The sequence below is a fragment of the Neopelma chrysocephalum genome, unplaced genomic scaffold (genome assembly GCF_003984885.1).
Source record: "Neopelma chrysocephalum unplaced genomic scaffold, ASM398488v2 Primary Assembly neopelma1_43, whole genome shotgun sequence".
Taxonomy (NCBI): domain Eukaryota; kingdom Metazoa; phylum Chordata; class Aves; order Passeriformes; family Pipridae; genus Neopelma; species Neopelma chrysocephalum.
Genome location: NW_020897702.1, coordinates 23854819 through 23876124, shown reverse-complemented (window position 1 = coordinate 23876124; position 21306 = coordinate 23854819). Strand labels below are relative to the sequence as shown.

Below are 21306 nucleotides of genomic sequence, written 5' to 3'. Positions count from 1 at the left end.
ATTACAGATAAAATAAAAATCACAGTAATATTATTAATAATAAGCAATGCAGTGAATAGAAAAGCAAAATATAAAATCAGATTAAAAATAATACTAATAAAAATAGCACAGACATTGTTTTATGTCCTCTGAGATAGGCAATAGTAGACAATGGCAATGTAGACAATACTCGTAAGATAAGACTTCCTGATACTATTGCCTGTATTTCTTTATTATACCACGCTTAAAATTGAGTGCAAGCCTTTGAATAGCTTCTGTGAGTTTTTGGCAAATTTAGAAAAAACATACTTAAAAAAACACACAAAAAGGTTTTCACAGAATTACTGGTTGATAACTAAGTTTCAAACATAGCTTTAAAGCAAAAACAAACAAAGGAAAATATTAAAATATAATCAGTACAGAAGTATAATAAGTAATTTCTTGTATTTTTTTGTAGTTAGCTTCAGACTAAAAATCCCTGATCTGCGTGCCCCCACAGATATCTTCCAAGCATAGATTATTTCACTATAGAGCTGCAATGTGGTAAACAGCCTGCATAAAACCACATTTATTCTGATTCACGATTGTACCAAACAAGGGTAATTAACATCAGGCAGTTGATTTCAATAATGGAATGGCCTTTTAGTTCGCTTCTATATCCTCATTAGCTAAACTTCATAGAATCACAGAATGGCTCAACATCCTGTCCAGCTGAATTTAAGAGTGTCCAATGTTGGGGAATCCACCACTTCCCTGGGGAGTTTATTCCAAAGGCTGATGGTTCTCATAGTGAAAAATTTTTATCTTGTGTCCAAACAAAGTCTCCCAGGGACCCATCACCCATCTTTTCCATGTGATTCCTTGTAAAAAGGGAATGTCCACCTTTTTTGTAGCCCCCCTTTAAATATTGGAACACGGTCTCCTCTAAGTCTTCTATTCTCAAGACTGAACAAATCCAGTTCTCTCAGCTCTTCCTTACATGCCAGGCTTCCTAGTCCTTTAATCAACTTTGTGACGCTTCCCTGGAACCTCTCCAGCCTGTCCACATCTATTTTGTATAGCTGGGACGAAAACTGAACATGGCATTACAGGTGTGATTGGACAAGCGCTGAGTGGAGTGGAATAATTCCTGTTGGTTGATACAACCCAGCATCTTGGTAGCCTTTCTCTGCTGCAACAGCACACTGTTCACTCATATTGAGCTTGTTGTCCACCAGGAGCCCTAAGTCCCTTTCCACAGAATTGCTCCCCAGCCAGGTAGATCCCAGCCTGTTCTGCACTCCTGGATTAAGTTTTCCCAGGTATTACACTTGTGTTTGTTGAACTTCAGATTCCTGTTAGCCCATTCCTGCAGCCTATGCAGGTCTTCCTGAAGGTAGGCTCTCTCTTCCAAAGTGTCCGCTTCCCCACTCAGTTTGGTATTATCAGCAAACTTCATCAGGGTACACTTTATGGCATAATCCAGATCACTTCAGAAAATATTAAGCAGCCTTGGGCCCAGTATCAATCTCTGCTGGACTCCCCTTGTACCAGGTTGCCAGTGTGAAAAAGAGCTATTTACCATCACCCCTCAATACTTCCTGTCAGCCAGTTCCCCATCCACCGCAGGGAACACTTGTCCAGACCATCAGTTTCTCCAGGAGAATGCGTGGGAAACCTTATCAAAAGCCTTGGAGAAATCCAAGTAGTGTCCACGGATTGCCCCACATCAACTAAGCAGGTTACTTTTTCGTAGAAGGCAAACAGGTTTTTCAACCTTGGTAAATCCACACTGGCTTTTACCAATCACGTGCTTCATTTGACTTGTGACAGCCCCCCAGGATAGCCCTAACTTGCATAGTCATAGTAAGCTAGAGGTTTGTCTCTCCTCTTATTCAAGTACAATTCCCATCAGCTTCAGCAGTACCCGGATTCATTCCTCAGAAGAGGATCTAAATACTACATACAACTAGGAAACTCCCCTCAAACTTCTTTTTCCTCTTCTTTCCCTTCCCCTCTTCTGCTTCTCAGGATCAGCACTCCCAAGCACTGCTGCTAGGAAAAAATTTTATATGTATTTTATAATCATATCCTACAGAGGGAATGGGGTTTACAGCATTCCATTTCAGCCCTTTAAATCCCTTTCCCTATTGCTAGTTTTTCCTGCACTGACCTTGAAGACACTTCACAGGAAGTTCACACATTCAGAAATACTCTGCTTCTCCAAGCAGGCCATGCATTGTAAGAAGTAAACGCATCAGGTTTTCATATGGGAATTTGACAAGCTGTTACCATGCAAGAGAACCATGCATTGCTATAAAACTGTTATCACAGAGATATATCAGGAGCAGTTTGTTCAGGAGGGAGCATTTCAAGTTCATAGTGCTGAATTGTCCAAAACAAGTAAATGAGTGGTTGGTAGAAGTTTGGAGCAAAGGTATACACTGGAAGAGACAAATCATTGCTCTCTGCTCTTGAGTTGTCTGGGTATTAAGCCAGTTCCTAGCACATTGAAGACAGTGAAATTCTGCTACATTTTCATAAAATTAACCTTCTACCTGGAGAGAATATCCAAAACATGTTTTTCATTATAACAAATAAAAGGAAAATTACTCTACAAATAGAGGGTAACATTTTTCCTAAGCACATGACAAAAAAGCAACAGAGGGTGACAGTTTGGCAGAACCACATCACATCAACTTGGAGTTTTGGGACCTGAAATAGTACCTAAATAAAATCACATGAACAAATAAGAGTTATCTATTTTTTAACTCTGAAGGATATCAGTTAGTACCCTTTTCTGTTTTTGAACCAATTGTTCCAGTTCTTGTTCCTTTGACAGCAGCTTGCACTCCAGCTCCTTACTGTAGGACTGAAACCTCTCTGTGTTCTGAAAAATTCAAAGAGGAAATGGATTAACAGAACAGCACAATTGCATCAGCAGAAGGAGAAAAAGAATCAGGCATGAAAAGAACAGACAAGCTTTCCACAGTGAAAATAATGAGATATGGGTAGAACTCAATTGAGGGATAGTATCACTCATGAATCAAGATTCTGAGCTTCTGTAAACTGGTGTAGCCCAGCAACTCCAAAGTATGCAGCTGCTACGGAATGCGCTGATTGCACATGAGTAGGCATCCAGTCTACAAAAGGAGGCAAAGTCTTCTATCTTAGGCATGAGCCTTAGGAGCTTAGCCAGTCTAAATCAATGAAGCCAGAATGTCTCCTCTCATTTCCAGCCACACATACCCTTATGCTCCTATCCATTACCATTAATGTTCATCGATTGCAGCAGTGAGCAGCTTCTGAGAGCTAAACAAACCGGAAAAAAAACCAGCAATAGAGTGAATAGATTTCTGCACATTTGTTTTCCTGAACTAGACACTGCTGGCACAGAGAAGTGATGAGACTGCACCAATAAAAACAACCTGGATAAATGTATTATAGAGTCTTATGGAATCATACTGTAACTCAGATACAAGATACCAGGTTTGACATGGGAAATACAGAATACAGTACAGTAGCTCAGGTTGAAGGTAAAAAGAAACAATACCTGCCATGTTTAAAATCCATCACTAACAACAATTTGTCACAGATGTTCCACTGGTATAAACAAGTGATTGGGGCTTCAAGATGTGCCTTTCACTTTGCAATTACATCAACCTGTCCATTATCTAAAAATCCTGCAATTACTAGGAACTCACAGTCATATATGGAATTACTCCTTCAGACACTACCCAGCTGACACAAATTGTCAGACCTCCTCTGAGTAAAATCGGGTTCCAGCAATACATATCAGCTGAGAATCTGTGCTATTCCTCCACATTAGGCTTCTACTCCCCAAAGTCCCCAGGAAAATGCTTCTAAACAAAAATAAAAATTCCCTCAGGACAGCAGTAGTTCTTACATGCATTTCCCCTTCAGCAGTACATGTAATGGGGTAATCAAATGCATAATAATTGGCTTCTTCTGTGGAAGAATATATATCCAAGCGAGAAAGACAGAGTAACTGCCCCTTTTGTATAACCTTCAGTCAGCAGGGTACTAAGTATTGTAAATAGCTACAATTTGTACTTATTTGCATCTTACCGATTTCTTTAAATGTATTCTTCAAGAGCTGCTCTTCATTCAAGCTATTATAATTTCCCCTTTATATGGCATCAATGCATCTCTCCAGGCCGTAAAGTCTTTGTAAGACTTTGCATTAGAGAAAGAATTTAACAGCCAGATCCCCCCAGATCCCAAATTAATCATGCCAAGAAACAATACTTCTTGAGTGTCTGGTAACCCTTAGTGTGAATGCTGACTACACTAAATAGCTTGAGTGGGAAGCTTTAACGAAAAAGCCTGAAAGAAATGGCTTTACCTCAAATATACAACTAATTAGGAGACCAACAATCACTGCTTACAGAAAAGTCTTTGTTGTTTTAGGGGGTTTAATACCACTTCAGTTGTGGGGTATTAAGAGCATATAAACAATTTTTTCCACAAAAGTGCTGTCAGGCAAAGTTGCAAATACATTTTATGCTTCAGCTGATACACAAACTTTATATAAAGGTTCATCTCACCCACTGCTAAAAACTGCTCTCAGCTAGGAATGCAAAAAACTTGAAAATTTGAGTCAGGTTCATTAGTGTGTGAGGCAAGTAAAAAGAATGGTTCCTTAGACAGCTGATAAAAGCTAATAAAATACTTGATATATTTAGGGGGAAAAAGGAAGTTTTAGATATCATATCTGATTGCAAATGGAGACAATAACCACTATTTTGGCAACATTTTGTGTATCATGTTGCTGAAACCCTATATTGCTGTCATTTATATGGCTGATGCCAAGACAACAAAAAGGCATAAGCCAGTAGCTCATGATGGATTGTCCCAGGCCACCCAGAGCAGCTGTGGAAACAGCAGCATATCAGTACTCAAAACTTAACTGGACAAGTCCCTGAGCAACCTGATCTAGTTGGAAAGTTAGGAGTTCCACAGGAGCCTTCCCACCCATGATTCTAAAATTACTCTTTCCTGAAGCATACTGGAAGTTCTTGTTACTTTCCTTGTTTTACAAGAAAAAGCAGGAAAGAAAAATCCAAAGAAAAGACTACAAATGCAGTAGAGGAGATTTAAAGAAAACTTTGCAAGAAAAGGGAATTCATTTTCAGGTGTTCTGGAGGCACCATGGCAGTGACAAAAGAATCTGACCTATTTGCTATTTTTCAAATAGCTGTGGTGGTTTCAGAAGTTACCATCACTTGAATCATCTCTTGTTGCTCTTCAGTGAGATCCTATCTCCTCCCAAAAAGCAGAAACTATAGAATTCAACAGGTTTGGTGCTGCTCTGAACAACCTCAAAGAGCATTTTTCCTAATTGCGACCAGAAGTTGAAACTATAGCAACACCAGTAATACAGTGTTTGTAATTTAAGTGATTTCCAAAAGAATGCCAGCTGCTACTGTATGCCAACCACTGAGTACAGGACATCAATGTCCCTCTCATCCAAGTCACTTAGTTTGAAGCTGCAGAGACTGGATCAGTACAGAAGCAACTGTGAGGGAAAAGATGTTTTTTCTCATTTTGTTGTGAAATGCATTTTGTGGGCTTTGACACCCAGAATGAGTATGAAACCACTGAAAGAGGAAGCAGAATTCATGCCCACAATAACAAAGAGACACTCACTTTCAACAGAAACTGCTCTTTCTCCTTTTTGATTTGCTGTTCCATTTCCTCATAGAGATGTTGAATTTCTTCAGCATAAGCAGCAATTTTCCTAACAAGAGATAAAAGTATAATGACTGGGTCTTAGTAGCATTACTTCAAGTCATGGTTCACATTATGAACTGAGCTCCACATTTCTGCCTTAACACAGGACTCCAACAAATGTTCTAGTATCAAGGAAGTAGGAATTTTTGTGTAGCAAAGTTCACAGATTAATTTTTTTTTCTCTTGTGGAAGGAAAGCTTCAACAGTTCAAAAGCTCATATAAAGCTACACATCTGATGTTTCCACACAAAGCACCTGTTTGTTATGCAGTTATAATGACTACTAAATCTTATGTATAAGGAACAGACAATACTAAGAATATCAGAGCCTAAGTTTGCCAATTAAAATTATTTTCACTGTAACTTCCATTTCTTTTTACTCTGGAACTGCATTATTCCCCACTCAAGAGCACTGAATGAAGTACTTCTATCATGTCTAAGATATGTTAGCTAGAACAGAATTCTTGAAAGACCTTCTTGAAAGCTGCCTTACTGCCTCTCTGACAGCTTTGCTGAAACAAATTTGAAAAGCCCAGATGAGGAATAGAAATAAACATGCTGTGCACAAGTGTATGTGACTGTAGGAAAAAAGAAGTACCAACAAAGTTCGCTTTTTTCACAATAGAATTTTGCAATTAATATCACTGCAGTTTTATACATGAAGAATTACATTGAACAGAGGCTTTAGCTTGGGCAGAAAAAATTTAGCTGTTGACAGGGAACAAGACATCTGCTTTGCTCTGCTACTGTTCTATTCTACCATATTATATTTTCATTAATCCAGAAACTGAAAAGCAAAAATCACTTTGTATCAAACTCAGGGGACATCCTAGAGAGATTATTAATAGAGATTCATAGGGTCTTTATATGACACTACTGTATATTCCCCCATATTTTTTTTGCCATAGATGTTACTTGAGCAATCTGCATAATGCATCTATTACAAGTAAAGTACATAATCTCCATGGGCATTCACATCAGTAAGAGCAAGACAAAAAATATACAGTAGAAAGAAAAACCCCAACATTGATTTTGTAATCAGGGTATCTTTTTTTCTTTTTCCTCAATGCCCTACATTTTCTGTTTTCACTTATTGAAGGCCTGGTTCTCTTCTCAGTTAGAGCAAAGCAAATTGGAAAGACACTTCAAAAAATTTACCTAAGCTAAGAAGAGTGAGCAAAACCAGAAACAAGTCTTTCCTTTCCTCTTTCAAACAACAGAACACTTGACACTGCCAGCTTGCATTTTCAGTCACAGGTAAAAAATGTGAGGGGAGACATTTTTTCAGGATTTGCAGCGGCAATAAACAAATGGCAAGCTATACGAATTTGAGGAAAACGATGGCTGTCACTTAGACTTTTTAAAACTCTGACCAGGTGAGAAAAGCAGCTCAGACAAGGACCTCTTCATCTGACTGCACCACTTCAAATAGAGAGTGCCAGAAAATCCAGAAGCCCTTTTTGCTGCCTGACTCCTCTTACAGTGTAAAGATGGGTTGTGTTCTGATCTTAAATTTTATTTTCTTCAAAATATGAAAATGCTTCATAAGAAATTAGCACTCATCAATGGAATAAAATTAACACAAATTCATAAAGAAATAAAAATTACTTAGAAAGGTATGGCAGAGATGCTAAGATCATATACCTACTGTATTCATGCAGTATAAGGTCACTTTGACTAGGGCTAGATTGACTATGTACTGAAAAATCCTGTAACTTTGCACAGGCAGAACACATTGCACAGCAGTCAGTGTTTCCATGGGAATCATAAAGATTTTCTTTGCTTCTGTGTGACAGGGAGAATAACTTTAGTCCCGTATTATTAAGCTGCTGATTTAGTTATTTCTTTCCTCTTATGTGTTTGGAAGCGAAGGATATGGCAGCAGCATCAAGACTACATCCAGGAGGCACTGCTGAATGTAGGAATCTTTTTAGTTGGTCTGGCACATAAGCACACGCCATTTCTGCAGGCTGAATACTCCCCAAGGATTTTATTCATGGCTTACCATTCTTAACTCTGATCAAATTAAACAGAAAGGGATAAAAAATATCCTGTTATAATCCAAAGTGTAACACAATAATAAGTAACATAACTAACTAGCAGCAGAAAAAATAATCCAACACATTAGCTGGTAAATATTCCCCACATATAATCAGGGGAAAAAACATGGAGCTATAAGGGTATATCATTGTTATGTGAAAAATGCAACAAGTTTTGATTAAAATCTCTATTCCCTGGGATCATCCCATCTAGTTTTACTTAACGTATTATTGTGTAGCTTCAGTAATATTTGATAATGTGATCTTTTACCAGTAATGCTGTGAAACAAACAGATGGAGACAAAAGGAGATGGAATGTAACATGAGTTCACTAAGTTCAGATGAGAGTTCAGGATCAACAGACTCACAAGGGTTTAATTTCTGCTCGTTCATGTAGCTGAAATGTGAATTGTTCTTTCTCCTTAAAAAAACACAGTGATTTGTGCACACTGTGCATTAATGTTCTGAGATGCTCATTCTCCTCTTCCACAAAGATTGACTCTGACACTGTCCCATGCTAAGCCCATGAGAAGACAGTTATCCTTCCACTTCCCCTTTATACTTTTGTTTATCTTCTCAGTTGAGAACCGGTTTGAAACACAACCCATGTTTATACTAGGTTTTTCTTTCAAATGCAAAGCACAGCAGCAGACAGAGCTAATGGCAGTTGAAGATTTTATCTGTTATAAGAAAAAGCTCTTTCTCATCTCTTTTAAGCTTACTTCCTATCAGTCTTACTAAATGCCCCTTGGTTCTACTGCCAGGGATTTGAAGAATAACAAAGTCTGTCATATCCCACTCCAGCCTTAGCCTCCTTATTCAAGAGATCCGACCTTCTAAAAATAGCTCTGTCAGAATAGCTGGTCTATTCCTTTAACCACTGAGTTGCCATTCTCTGTACTTTTCTTTATCCCACTACATTCTCCTAGTGTTGCACAGAACTTTACACAGTACTAAGATTCCATGTAGTGGCAAAAACATGCTTTGTCATGTGCTCAGTACCCTCCCTGATAATGCACAACAGTTTACTGGGGTCTTTGGGCTGCCACTGCACCATGAACTGATGATTCCAGGAAGCTCTCTGCAATAATCCCAAGTGCTTTCTCTGGAATTATAACTGCCCATGATGTAAGCATGACTTTTATCTTCCTTACAGTCATCTACTGCTTTTTTGCTCATCACAATATTATTTAAAAATCACTACTGCTAAATTTAAGAAGCCATCTAATTTTAAATTAGCACTTCAAAATAAATATGAATACCAGAAAATCAAGCAGAACTAACTTATCCTAGCAAAGAAAAATTGTATCCACAGAATCACATTCCGTTTAGATTTAAAAATCACAATCTTTTTTTCTTTCTAGATTAGCCTGCACATTCTCCCATGTGTGGTGTATTTGCATGTTTGTGTATTAAGAATATATGTACAGCCTCACTACTGCCCAGACCTACAAACAGGACAGCATCAGCGTACTGTATGTATTGAACCAGAACAGGAGGAAATCCCTGAGTCTCTTAGATCATGGGCCTCAAGTTCAGGAATGAAAATATGCATGTGGGAAAGCTCCAGAAGAAAAGACAAAAAACAGACAGAGAAGAACATCGTGGATTGACAGCATAGATTGTCACAGGGCAAAGATCCCAGCATAAGCACATGAAGGTTCTCAGGGCATCCAGGATAGGAAAAAAAGGACCAACTTAAGACAAAAGCACAGCCTACATCCAGGAAAGGAGACAAAAGGCTGAGAGTAGACTGCCTTATTGCCTAATGACTCACAGAGGTGAGGCAGAAAGGAAAGATGAAAGATCACATTATTCATATTCACTTTCCAAAGGCTATTATTGTTGCCAATCAAGAACAACCCAGGACATTATAAGACCTCAATAACCAGCACCCCTTATCTTCTGTGACCCCACAGTAAATGCTTGCCAGTCTATCCAGATACATACATGTTAGTGCTAGTAAGTATATGGGTATTAAAAAAATAATTTTCCCCCTTTATGTGGTCTTGTTTCGAGCTTTGCTGTTATTTGTACATGGTTTAAAAGAAAATAAGTTATTCATCCCCACTGTTACTAAAGACAACATTACTACTCCGACTTCTTCCAGCTATTGACTACAAACAAAACAACAATGTATTTGCTGAAATTAGAGGCGTTATTGGGATCAACAAAAAGAAAAAATTAGTTAAAACCTGTTTTTACTATAAAAGTATAAAAATCCAATGGATTTTTAAGATAGAGATTTCACATCAGCCAGAAAAAATAATGCTAATGCATTCTCTGTGCACCTCTGTGCTGAGCACAGCTATTAAACAGAAAAAATTTATTCACTCAGTTCCCAAAAAACCACTCACAAAAATCCCAAACAAAACCACAAAAACAAACCCCTAACCACACATGGTAGTTAACAATCTCTAGTCTAAAAGAGACAGCAAAAGTCTCTGTATGCTGTTTCCGACTGACTAGCTGTCTGAAGGCTAAAACCACACTTGTAGACTTAGATGAAAATGCTACTATCAATATAAACCAATTGTCTTTAATGACCATACAGTTTTAGGTCTTTTTCTTCTTCATAAGCCTTCTCACATTCTCAGAATAGCCAGGAGAGTGCAGAACAAATGAAGTAAATGTTCAACAATATATTTGCCTTTGTTACTCAAGCTGTAAGATTCTGAAATTCAGAAGTGGCACTTCACAATAAAAATACACTGGAACTTCAACTATAACCATAATTTTGCATTCTGTTTCAATTTCGCATAACAACTTTTTTCCCCCGGGTAGCTATATATTAAAGGGTGATCTATTAATTTTTAGTTCTTATATATTTTTATATATGTGTATTTTATGTATTTGTTTATATACATATATGTTTACATATAAAACAAATACATATTATTTACTATATTTCATAGGCTTGCTTTATAGATATATATTTGTTAACTTATATTTTCACTAATATCAGTACTTTGTGCTGCTTTAACATCTTAAACCTCTTACGTGTCTGGCCAGTTAATCCAGATTTATAGCTTTTCTGCACGCAGGGTTTTCAAAGCACACGGACAATTTACCAGATTTACTGGTAAATCTGACCGTCCTCTGGAATCAAACTGATTAACTAGATTGGAATTGCTTAATATTGTCTTAAAACTTCAATGCAATAATAGACATCTTCAAAAGAATTGCAGTCAACAAAATCTGTTAACTGGAAGAGAAAAGCTAATTTCATCCAGTTCTGCATTACAAATAATTTTATCAGTACTCTTCATGACTAATAAAATATTACATAATGGGAACTCTTGCCCTCCATTCTCCACTGAAATACCTTGTTTACTTCAGAAGTTCAAACAGTAGGTAAGATAGTTGTAAAACTACACAAACGGTCTAACAAAGAGAAGTACTAACTTTTTTAGAGCGTATTCCAACTCATTCTTCTCATTATCTGCTTCTTGGAGCTGGGAGAAAATTCTGACCAAGAGCTCTTCAAAATTGGAAAGTAAATGAGGTTCATCTTTTCTTAGCTGCAACCAAAGTTGCTTCACATCACTCTCACTGAAAGTAGAGATCATAAAGGATTCATTAAGAGAGAACATTTCTCCGGCTGCAATAAATGTTCACAGCATCCTAGCAGACGGAGGCTTAAGGGCATCACTAGTCAGAATACACAACTTATTAAAAACAAGGGCTACTTAAACTGTGCCAGATTTGAAAAGGATGAAGTGGATGGGAAATGATGGAAATTGCATTTATTCAAAAAAATGCATCATAATGTACAGTCATTCACGGCTGCAGATTATCACAGGATCTGCCCGTCTAGTGAGTGCCTTGCCAGACACTTCATCTGAACAGGAATGGATAAGAAAGGAGACAGATGAGATACAATGTGCCATCCCATCACTTCTATTAGAAGTAAAGAGGTTTCCACGAATCTACGGCGAAGGGAGCAGTGCAAAAGGTAATCAAAACCCCTTCCTCATAAGTTACTTAGACATGTTAAGAAATTGTGTTTGTACTGACTTCTTTCATTTTCAACACATTTTGATTCTACTGTGAGTCTGCTACAAAAATCAGAATAAAATGTCTTGAAATTTCAATTTGAAGATTTACCAAGATAATGTTGTGTTTCCAAATATGTTCAGCAGATTCTGGAAAAAAGAAGCTCTACTGTGAATGACGATGGGTTTCCTAATACTTTCCCTATGTTCCCCCTAACAACTTTTTTGTTTGTTTATTCTTGACTCACTCTCTTTCATGTGCATTGTAAGCCTGAACCTAGCCAGCAAAGAGTGCTATATTTAAAGGACAAATTGAGGATAAGGATAGAAAAAGTGGGTGATGAAAATCTCTTCAAAATGAAAGCCTTTCAGCATGACTGACAACCAGCTGTTACCTATAACAGGCAATCAGGTGAAGAGAAGGACTGAGGAGCACTATAATTTCATGGTAAGAATCACTGATGTATTTCTTAAATATTCCTACCATCTGTGCAGACTCTCCCATTTTTGCTCCATGCTTTTTTTTGTTCTAGAACATTCCTTGTGGTTGAACAAAGAATGTCAGGCCTACACACAAAAAGATCCTAGTGCAGGTTTTACATTCCATGTTTCAGAGTGAGCCATCCTGGCCCTGGAAAAGATAGTGTTATCAGAACAATCACAACATGCAATTATGCATGAAGGGGAGTAAAGGCAGAAAAACAGGAGAAAACTTCCTTTCCTGTGGTTATCTGCTGCACTTTAAACACAGGCCTTGCCAAAAAAAAGCAGTCATCATGCATTGTTTGATTGAAAATCAGTGGCATCTGTGGATTATATGCTAATTATGTTCAAAACCCATGACACATAAAATAGTTTAGCTTTCATATGGCAGAAAAACAAGTTTCATATGCTTGTAGTACAATAGTTTTGCTCTTGGAAATTTTGGTACTTTAACTGACAACCAAGAAAATTAATATTTTTAAGAATCACTGTGTTACTGAGCAGTCTTGGTTCTCGTTATTTACCTTGGATTCAATTAAAGTCAAACCTAGAGATTAATTATAAAAAATCATACAATTGATTACTATTGCTGCAAAGACTCACTCATTCAAAACCTTTTTAGCTCCAAGCCGATCCATCAGATTGGAGAACTGGAATTCTTCATCCTCATCATCACCCACGGTCTCTTTGCATATAATTGGGCAGGCTGCTTCACCTTCTGATTGCTGCATCATGTCATTTTTCAAAGTAATCTGCTCCAAAAGAAACTGGCCTAAGAATTAGAAATTACACATATTAGCATTTTCAGAACTCAACTATAAGAAGCAATGTAATCCTAAATATACTAAAGATCAAATTTTACAGTAAGTATAATTTGTGAGGGAAACACCTACACTTGTTTACAGGCAGAGTATAATGAGGATGAGGCATGGCAAGAGGATCTCGAGTTCTGTGGCTGACTTTGTGCCCACTTTAATGTCTAACCTTCAGTAAATAACTCACTTCAAAATTCAAAAACCTAATGAAAAAATTCATATCTCCATACAAAAAAACCCCATAAATTGTAGTAAAAAGCACTTCAAAAATTTGTGGCCACATTTTTTGATATGTTTAAATAGATGTCTGGAATCTAAAATAACCATAGCATCGGTAAAACATACATCAAATAAAATGTAACATTCTTTTTAATGCATGACCAAAGGCACACTTCAAATTCCTAAATAAATTGCATACAGAAATCTACATTTTATTAACAGTAGTTGTACAGTGAGGATGCAGAAGTGAAATTGCCACATGAATAATCAATACACTTGTGCTCGGTTGAGGCAGACCAGATACATTCCATCAAGTTCTAAATGTGCCAGCTATTTTATTTGAATATTTGCAAGTCAAAATTTTTAAGGAATATAGGCAAAGGGGGTATGCAGAGGATTTTTTGTTATATTCTAAACACCAGTACAGAAGTTACCATAGACACAAGGAAACAGAAATACTGGTGTGGTTTTATGGTCTTATTAACTCCATCCTGCATTTTTTCTCATAGCACCCAGCAGAGAATGTTGACAACAGAATAGAATATGCTGCAAAGAAAGGCTACAGTAAATTTCAGATTTATCACCATTTACGAATACGAACAGGATTCTCCCATAATAATTGGTGCAGTACAATTTTTATCCAGACACTACTCTGCTTTCTCTACGCTCTAGCTTTCTATAGCAGCCTATATCTAGTACAGCTACTGCTTCTGCTAGGAGTACCAGCATCATCACCCACCCAAATGTATGACTACCTAGCCTGGAAAATACCTGTGAATGCTGTGTAGAAGGTTAAAATGTACCATGCTTTACACTGTCTATCCTTATGTCTTTTGTGAATCCTATACATAGGTGCTGTGTCCATGTCCTTTGTGTGCTTGTGTGTGTGCAAGTGTGGGTGCCTCTGGGATACACATTTAACTTCAATGACAGTTGAACCTGCAAACAGGAGAGCAGTGGCCACATCCCCCTTGTTCTCTGGACTGGGCTCCAGCAGTTGAGCAGAAGCAATCTCCAGGATCTGGAGCTGCTGGAGATGGGAGCCACTTACAACCTCACTTAATAAACAGTTTTTGTTTTGCAGGGAATACTTATGAAAATAATCTTCATTTAACCTAAGAAATATGTATCATTTACTTGTGAAAAGTAAAGCAGTAATACATTATTTCATTTTTAAACAATGGCAATTTTCAGATAAAACCATACTCTATTAAGATACTTGATCTAGCTCTACAATGAAAGAGGTGGGACATAAGAGAATTAAGATGTCAAACCACCGGTGATCTGAAAGCAAAAATTAAGGTATTATATAAATACTATAAATAAATACTATAAATACATAGTATTTAAATTGGAATTTAATGTTTCAATTCACACATAGCATACATTCCATTTTCTAGAGAAAATGCTAAAATTTAAGCACAAAATTGATTTTGCATAAACAATCGAACACAGTCTCCCTAACATTGTCATCTTATCTGGAATGTCGCAGCTGGGGAGAAAACAAACACAGACAACATGACAGTAAGAGTGTTGTTGCAAAACAGGCAATTACAAAGAACTTATTAGCTCCTATTATGCAGTAATAAGTGCCTCATCCTATTTTGTTTTGAAATAAATTAACATTACTTGAATTAATTTGTTGTAGAAAGCATTTCCATAGCTCTAAGGACAGTGGTATTCACACATTTTTCACATTGTCTTACATTAATCTTAGAGATAATCTTAATTGTCTTTCAGGTCTTATGACCTGATTGAAATAAAACACAAGATTTCCCCCCTCCTCACCCCCCCCAAGGTAAACCTTCAAAAAAATTGTATATATATCTACTCCACAGCTTAAAACAGGTGCAATTCAGATTATTACATCATTTGTCTCATATTATGTCATGGCTTGCCATTTTACACATGAGAGAAAGACCCCGGAGCCCTTTATTTATTCACACTATCTGACCACTTCCTCATCTGCTACATATATCTGCTGTATCTAGGGAATAGTCTGGCTCCCTCTGTGCATTATTAAGTGTACTGTTAAGACAAAATGATTCTTTACTGATGTGAAGAGTACAGAACACGAACAAAGCTCAATACAGGAGACACGCTTTCCAAAACTCACTGAGTCCTGTGATGAACTCCTTTGGAGTAAGTGAGCCATTGCCATCAGCATCCAAGGTAACAAAAACTTTTTCAAGTTCTTCCAGGCTAAGAGGTAACTCAGGATGCAGTCTCTGAAATCATAAAACATTCAGCAACTTCATCCATTACTCCAGAATAAGAGGAAGACTAGATTCTACAGAACATCCATAATACAGAAGGATAGGTCCTTTGTTTCCCAGGGTGAAAATTCAAACACATTACAGAGTTAAACAAGATCAACTGAGGGACATTTGCTTTAATAACTTCTTTATTTGCCTTTATGAGTCCATTATGACAAAGAAGTGAAAACAAGCTCCCTGTGACACAAATTCCAATCACACAAGGAACAGGAAGAACTTAAGGTCGAGACTCAGCATTCTGGTGGCTACTGGACAATCTCGGCAGCAGAAATGTATGCCTAGCTCCTTCCACATCATGAGGTCAAGCAAGAGACTCACCAGATGACTACATTATAGAGGATATACTGTCCTAACTAAAGCTGCTTCAAAATATGTAATTTTGAAAATAACTGCATAAACAAACACATAAATAAAACAAAGCTAAGAAAGCTGCGTGGTCCAAAGACCAAGGACCTTCTGATCCTGTAACGAGTTAAATGTAGTTTATGACTGTCTGCTTCTGAAATGCAGCATGCTTACACAAAAGAAGATATAACTTTATAAAACCATCTCCACAAAACTACATTTTTTTTCCCTGATAATCTCGAGACAGGCATAAAAGAAAAAAGAAAAAAATTGTAAAACTGATCCTAAAGGATTTACTCCAATTCTTTTGACAGTGTAGACAGATTCCCAGAAATAGGAGGAACTGGAATGGCAAACAACTACAACAGCAAGGATTTCCAGTGGGAGACAGCAATGGGAAGATTAAAACACCAGCTTGAAAAGCAGTATAAATACACACCAGTGAAGTCCTCTACTTTATTAGTTAAGCTTTTAATCCCCCCCTCGACCTGCTGTTGTATATAAAACATACTAAAATTGCAAGCTAGTTGGTTGATAAAGTTCATCAGATTAAAACTGTTAAAACCGTTCCACTGTGGGGAAGGGAGTTAGGGACAAAGAAAGTTTCTCCTTCAATCCAGGTACAATAGAAATGACTATTCAATATACTAAGCCATACAGGTAAGGTAAGAATTGGCTGAGTGCATTAACCAGGATTTCCCTGGCTGCAATGAAGGCTGCAATGGACTGTATGAGCTGAAGGAAGAGCAGTAAAAGGAATTCCAAGGTGGTCTTGAGAAATGAAATCAACAGTTTCTAAAGCACAGAACTATCTAGAACAGTCACAAAGGAATTTCTGAGCAGGATTAATTGTGGATTGCTGCCTGCTTCCAAAAAAACAAAGAAAATTTACTTCAGCAGCAATATATCTGGTCACCAGTTTCTTACTTAAGCACAGTCGTCTTTCCAAAGCTTTGGATTTTAATCTCTTAGATCTAAAGGGAAACTTTTAAAAATGAGCTTCTGTTGTAAAAGTCTTACAGCCTACTCTGCACTGATGAGGGAGGAGGTGCTTCAGACAAATTACTCTTTCTACACTTAAAAAACCAGAAACTGTACTCCTACTGCCAGGTCTTTGGGACCTGCTGAAGAAGCACTTCTTGAAAGCTGGTTGTCCTTGTCTGACCATGCCATCAACACAGACCCACTTCCTATTCCAGTACAATGGCTTGTGGGTCTTGCTGCAAGCCTGACTGACAAATACATGCTTCTCCAAATATAGCTGGAGTGCCCTAATGGAGTAATCAAATTCTGATGTGAATTACACTGATTTTACAATAGAAAACACCATAATTACTTCTATTTTCTTGGGAAAGTATATGAAAGTAGGAGATTTTGAGGAATGCTCCATTAAATTCCCTGTGGATAATTTACAGACTTTGATGAATTAGGCCACACTTACCACTGTTACTAAGATTAAGTCAATGTTTTCCCAACCTCTTGTTTTTATTCTTAATAAAATAATTAATTTTTTTGGTTGTTAGGAAAAGAAAATGTTATTGATCTCATAATTGTGGTTTTGTTTATTTGCTCATTTCAGGTTTACTGTAAAATCCTTTAAATGTGAGGCTCTCGAAAATTTTAAAAGAAAAAAAAGAAATAAAACATTCAGAGATACCATTGGAGCTTCAAAAGAAACTGTCTGCATTGCCACCAAATGTGCTCTGTCCATTCATGACATCTATGCTTAATTATCTGAAAACACCAAGCTTTTACTCTGCTAAATAAAAAGACAGAGGTCAAATAGCTAAGAGCAAGATCTGAACTCAGTTCTGCTATACACACTTTACAACATTAATTCTCTTATTCATTACAACCTCAAGGCCCAAAGGACGAAGCTGTGGTTTCAAGTCTCAGGTAGAATACGCTTTCTTGCAATTTCAGAAAACCTCTTGTTTGTTTGAAAGTTGAGTACATTTGCTATTTTGAAATGGAATGAAAAAAGTTAAAAAAAAAATCAGTATTAACATAGTCTCACAATAAACAGCATGATATAATCAGGGAGAAGTAAATCTTTAGTATAATTACCATATTACAGACACATTAGAAAACTTTGCAAAATTTGTTCCATTGAAATTAATTGGATATCAGATACTCAGCACTCTCTGTTGAAAATCATGCTTGTATCACACGACTAAAGACTGAAACGCCTAATGTTACCATCCTATACCTGAAGCAAAGCTTCATTAATGGCAAGCAGCACAGAACTAGCTAACAGCACAATGAAAATATCATCAACAATTAGTACCTTTTACAGAAAAAATTGATTTACTTTATTGATTTATGTCTTTGCTATAGGGAGTAAACATCATGAAAAGTACAGGAAATAAAAGCAAGTAAAAGAAACACCATCTCAAGTGTCCTGAGCACCTTTATTTTTGCACTTAAATGAACTTACATACACTTACATATATACTGAAGTTGTCAGATACAGTAAACAAGCACTCATGATGAAATAGAAGAAATGTACTTTATCTGTTCTTTGCAATCCTTTTTCTACTGCATCTTTAGAACCTGAAGTATAAATTTATCAGCACCCTAAGCATAAAATCCAGAATCAAACAGAAACAAACAATTTTACGTTCCTTGAGAAAACAGGCATTAAAACTTTTTATATGCATATATGGGTTTTCCATTAGGTAAAAATATATGCCATTCAGTTTTTGGAAAGACAATAAAATTATAATCTATTAAATTCTCTTTAGGTCTGGTTTTACCAAAAATTACCACTGGCAATATATTTGTTTGTGTTCAGTTACTTCAATGAGATAATGCAGATTGGTAAAGCCTACGGCACAGCAAGAATCTTCATCCCCCTCTTTTTTTGACTTTGGATAATTAATAAAGGTCATCCGGAAACTCAGCAACACAAAACTGCACAGAAACCACAGAAACCTCTTGAGAGCTAGTAAACTGAGCAGTTTACTTAGTTGTTTCTTTTTTTTTTTTTACTTAGGTTTTTGCTCTTTCAACAGAGGTAGTTAAAATTGTTTCCTATATACAGACACATCTTTGTTTCTGAGGACATGGAAGGTTTGTAAATTTTACATTACATGCTTTCTTTGATAGTTGTTTGCAATTAATTCATTTTGCTCCCACTCCTCAATTCTATTTCATCCGTAAGTAGTGAAGTAGAAATGGATTAACACAATTAAATTATGATTTGCATGTCATGCGTGAGTTTATACTTGTTTTCTGCCACAGACTGGTTCAAATCATCTTATCAGTTCTGCAATATGCACCCAATCACATTTTTCAAGAGATTTTGTTATATATAGTTGCATTTTTTTTCAACATTTTCAGCAAATCTGATTTTGGGCCCTCAAACAAATTAAACACAAATAGGTAAGGTTACTGCAAATACTGAATAATGCTAAAAATACTGTTCCTCTATACTTCCTACATTTATATGTGATCCAGCTGAGAGTTCACCATTGTTGGGCAATGAAACCAAAGTGAAAGACTATTTACACAATTTTACTGAAAAAACAGAAGGATAAAATCGATGGACTGAATACATTCATGACACTGCGGCGCATTGCAAAGTAATGAATTTACTGGTGTTTCAATTTTTTTCAATGAGAATGGAATTAAATTCCCAGGGAATTTTTTTAACCTTTATTTACTTTGATTTTCCACTTTTTTGTTGCTTTGACTGGAAAAAAATTCAGGCATCATGTAAGACTTCAAATATATTATTTTAAATTCCATGTATCTGTTTAAAGTTATGAGGAAGGTGTTAACACTTAACTCTAAATTAATCCCTCTCAACTCATTAAGGGCATTAAGAGCTTCTCTCATTCTGCATTTCACATAATCAATTTTGTTTTACCTGCATGTCTTGACGAGTGACGAAGCCTTTGCCTTCCAGATCACAAATCTGAAAGAACTCTTGTGCTTTTCCCAACACAGTTAGTTCTGGGTCTTGCTCTCCAGTCCTGCCTCTCTCTGCATCTCCTGGTGGCACAGGACTGGCACAGTCTCGCTGTATTCTGTCCATTGTCACAGTCTCAGCTCAGGAATATTTTGGGATGCTGCTATCCCATTTACTCGTAAATTCTGATCTGAAACCTGTGCAGGGAAGGTAAGGAAAAAAGCAAATCAGACTCTCTTAATGATGTTTTCCACAATCTCTTAGCAACCATCTATTTAATTAGGCACTAAAGCTTAAAAAGAAAAAAAGCTTTTTGAAAATGTCTACCCTTGATGGGCTGCACTAAAGACACTGCAAATAGGATGATGAATGAGGAGGGGGCAGTCTGAGGGAAGACAAAACTAGCTCCGAAATGGAATCTCAAAGCAAAATCAGCCACTTTGACAAGAAATATGGACAATCAATCAATATGAACAAGAAAAAACAAGAAATATGGGTAAATGCAAAAATAATTTAAAGTCACTACAAGTATTAAGCTGGTATCCTTTTGATTCTCATCATCTTAACATCATATATGACAATTTGCATCTAGTGTTTTGGAACACAGTCATATGACAGCTATAAAATGGAAGGTAACTGATGTCTGAAGGAAAATGATGGATCATGGTGTTTAAATCATCTAAGTAAAATTAAGAGAAAGATAATGTATTATGGAATTCTGAAATATTTTCTTAGATTCATTGTTATTACTTAGGGCCTTGACTTTCAGCTGTGAAGGAGAACTAATTGCTAGTGAACTTGGTGCAAAGATTTCCCCGTGTGATTTTAACTTATTATCATGTGGGTAAACCAAGTAGGAGACAGACTGTTTCACTGTAGTACTGTGTATTTGTGACAGGCTAAGAACATGTGTACAGTTAGCAGCTCTCAGATAACATGCAAAAACTTGACTCATTATCTGCATCTTGAATTTGTGTTTCTGCTTTTCTAAGTAGGTCTACCTAAAGTAGCCACAAATTTGTCTGATAATTTTTAACAGATTAAAGTATTTTGTAAGGCATTTAACTATTAAAAAGGAATACAGCCTGATTCTAATCCATGCACAACTTGGAACAGCTCCAACAGAGGCCACTGAGAATTGTTTAAATTTGAAATGTACACTGTCTTCAGAGTACAGGCCTTGGCATTGCACGGATGTGAAGGTAGAATCTGAGGAAACAAGACCTTAGGCTTGTCTATGCAGTTTCTTAGGGAGAAAACACTCACATAGACAGAGCAATTCAGCCAGAGTCTGTTTTATTTTATGCTTAAGTTCAAACCTGGCAGTGTTTAAAACACAGCATCTTCCAAGAACTTCATAGACGACACACTTAAGAGTTTGTAGTGGCTTCCCATGACAAAGCAATTTCTCTGATAGCTAAGGGTCAGGCAGTTGGATTTCCCATATTGCATGTAAGTATAAATGCACTGTAAAGAGGCCATTGACTTCAAATCAAACAAGGACTTTGAT

The 21306-nt window shown here is 36.8% G+C and overlaps 1 protein-coding gene across 2 annotated transcripts in view; it reads right to left on the bottom strand.

Annotated features, from left to right (window-relative positions):
• CRACR2A (calcium release activated channel regulator 2A) overlaps positions 1-21306 on the bottom strand; it is a 54537-nt gene that overhangs the window by 23845 nt on the left and 9386 nt on the right. For both annotated transcript variants that reach the window (XR_003533331.1, XM_027677687.1), the window contains exons 2-7: positions 19755-19993; positions 15379-15490; positions 12832-13000; positions 11156-11302; positions 5629-5719; positions 2753-2848 (exon numbers count right to left, since the gene is read on the bottom strand). Coding sequence is in view for 1 of the 2 variants with exons in the window: in XM_027677687.1 (XP_027533488.1) it covers positions 2753-2848; positions 5629-5719; positions 11156-11302; positions 12832-13000; positions 15379-15490; positions 19755-19922 (783 nt within the window). In the remaining variant the exon portion in view is untranslated. The remainder of the gene's footprint in view (positions 1-2752; positions 2849-5628; positions 5720-11155; positions 11303-12831; positions 13001-15378; positions 15491-19754; positions 19994-21306) is intronic.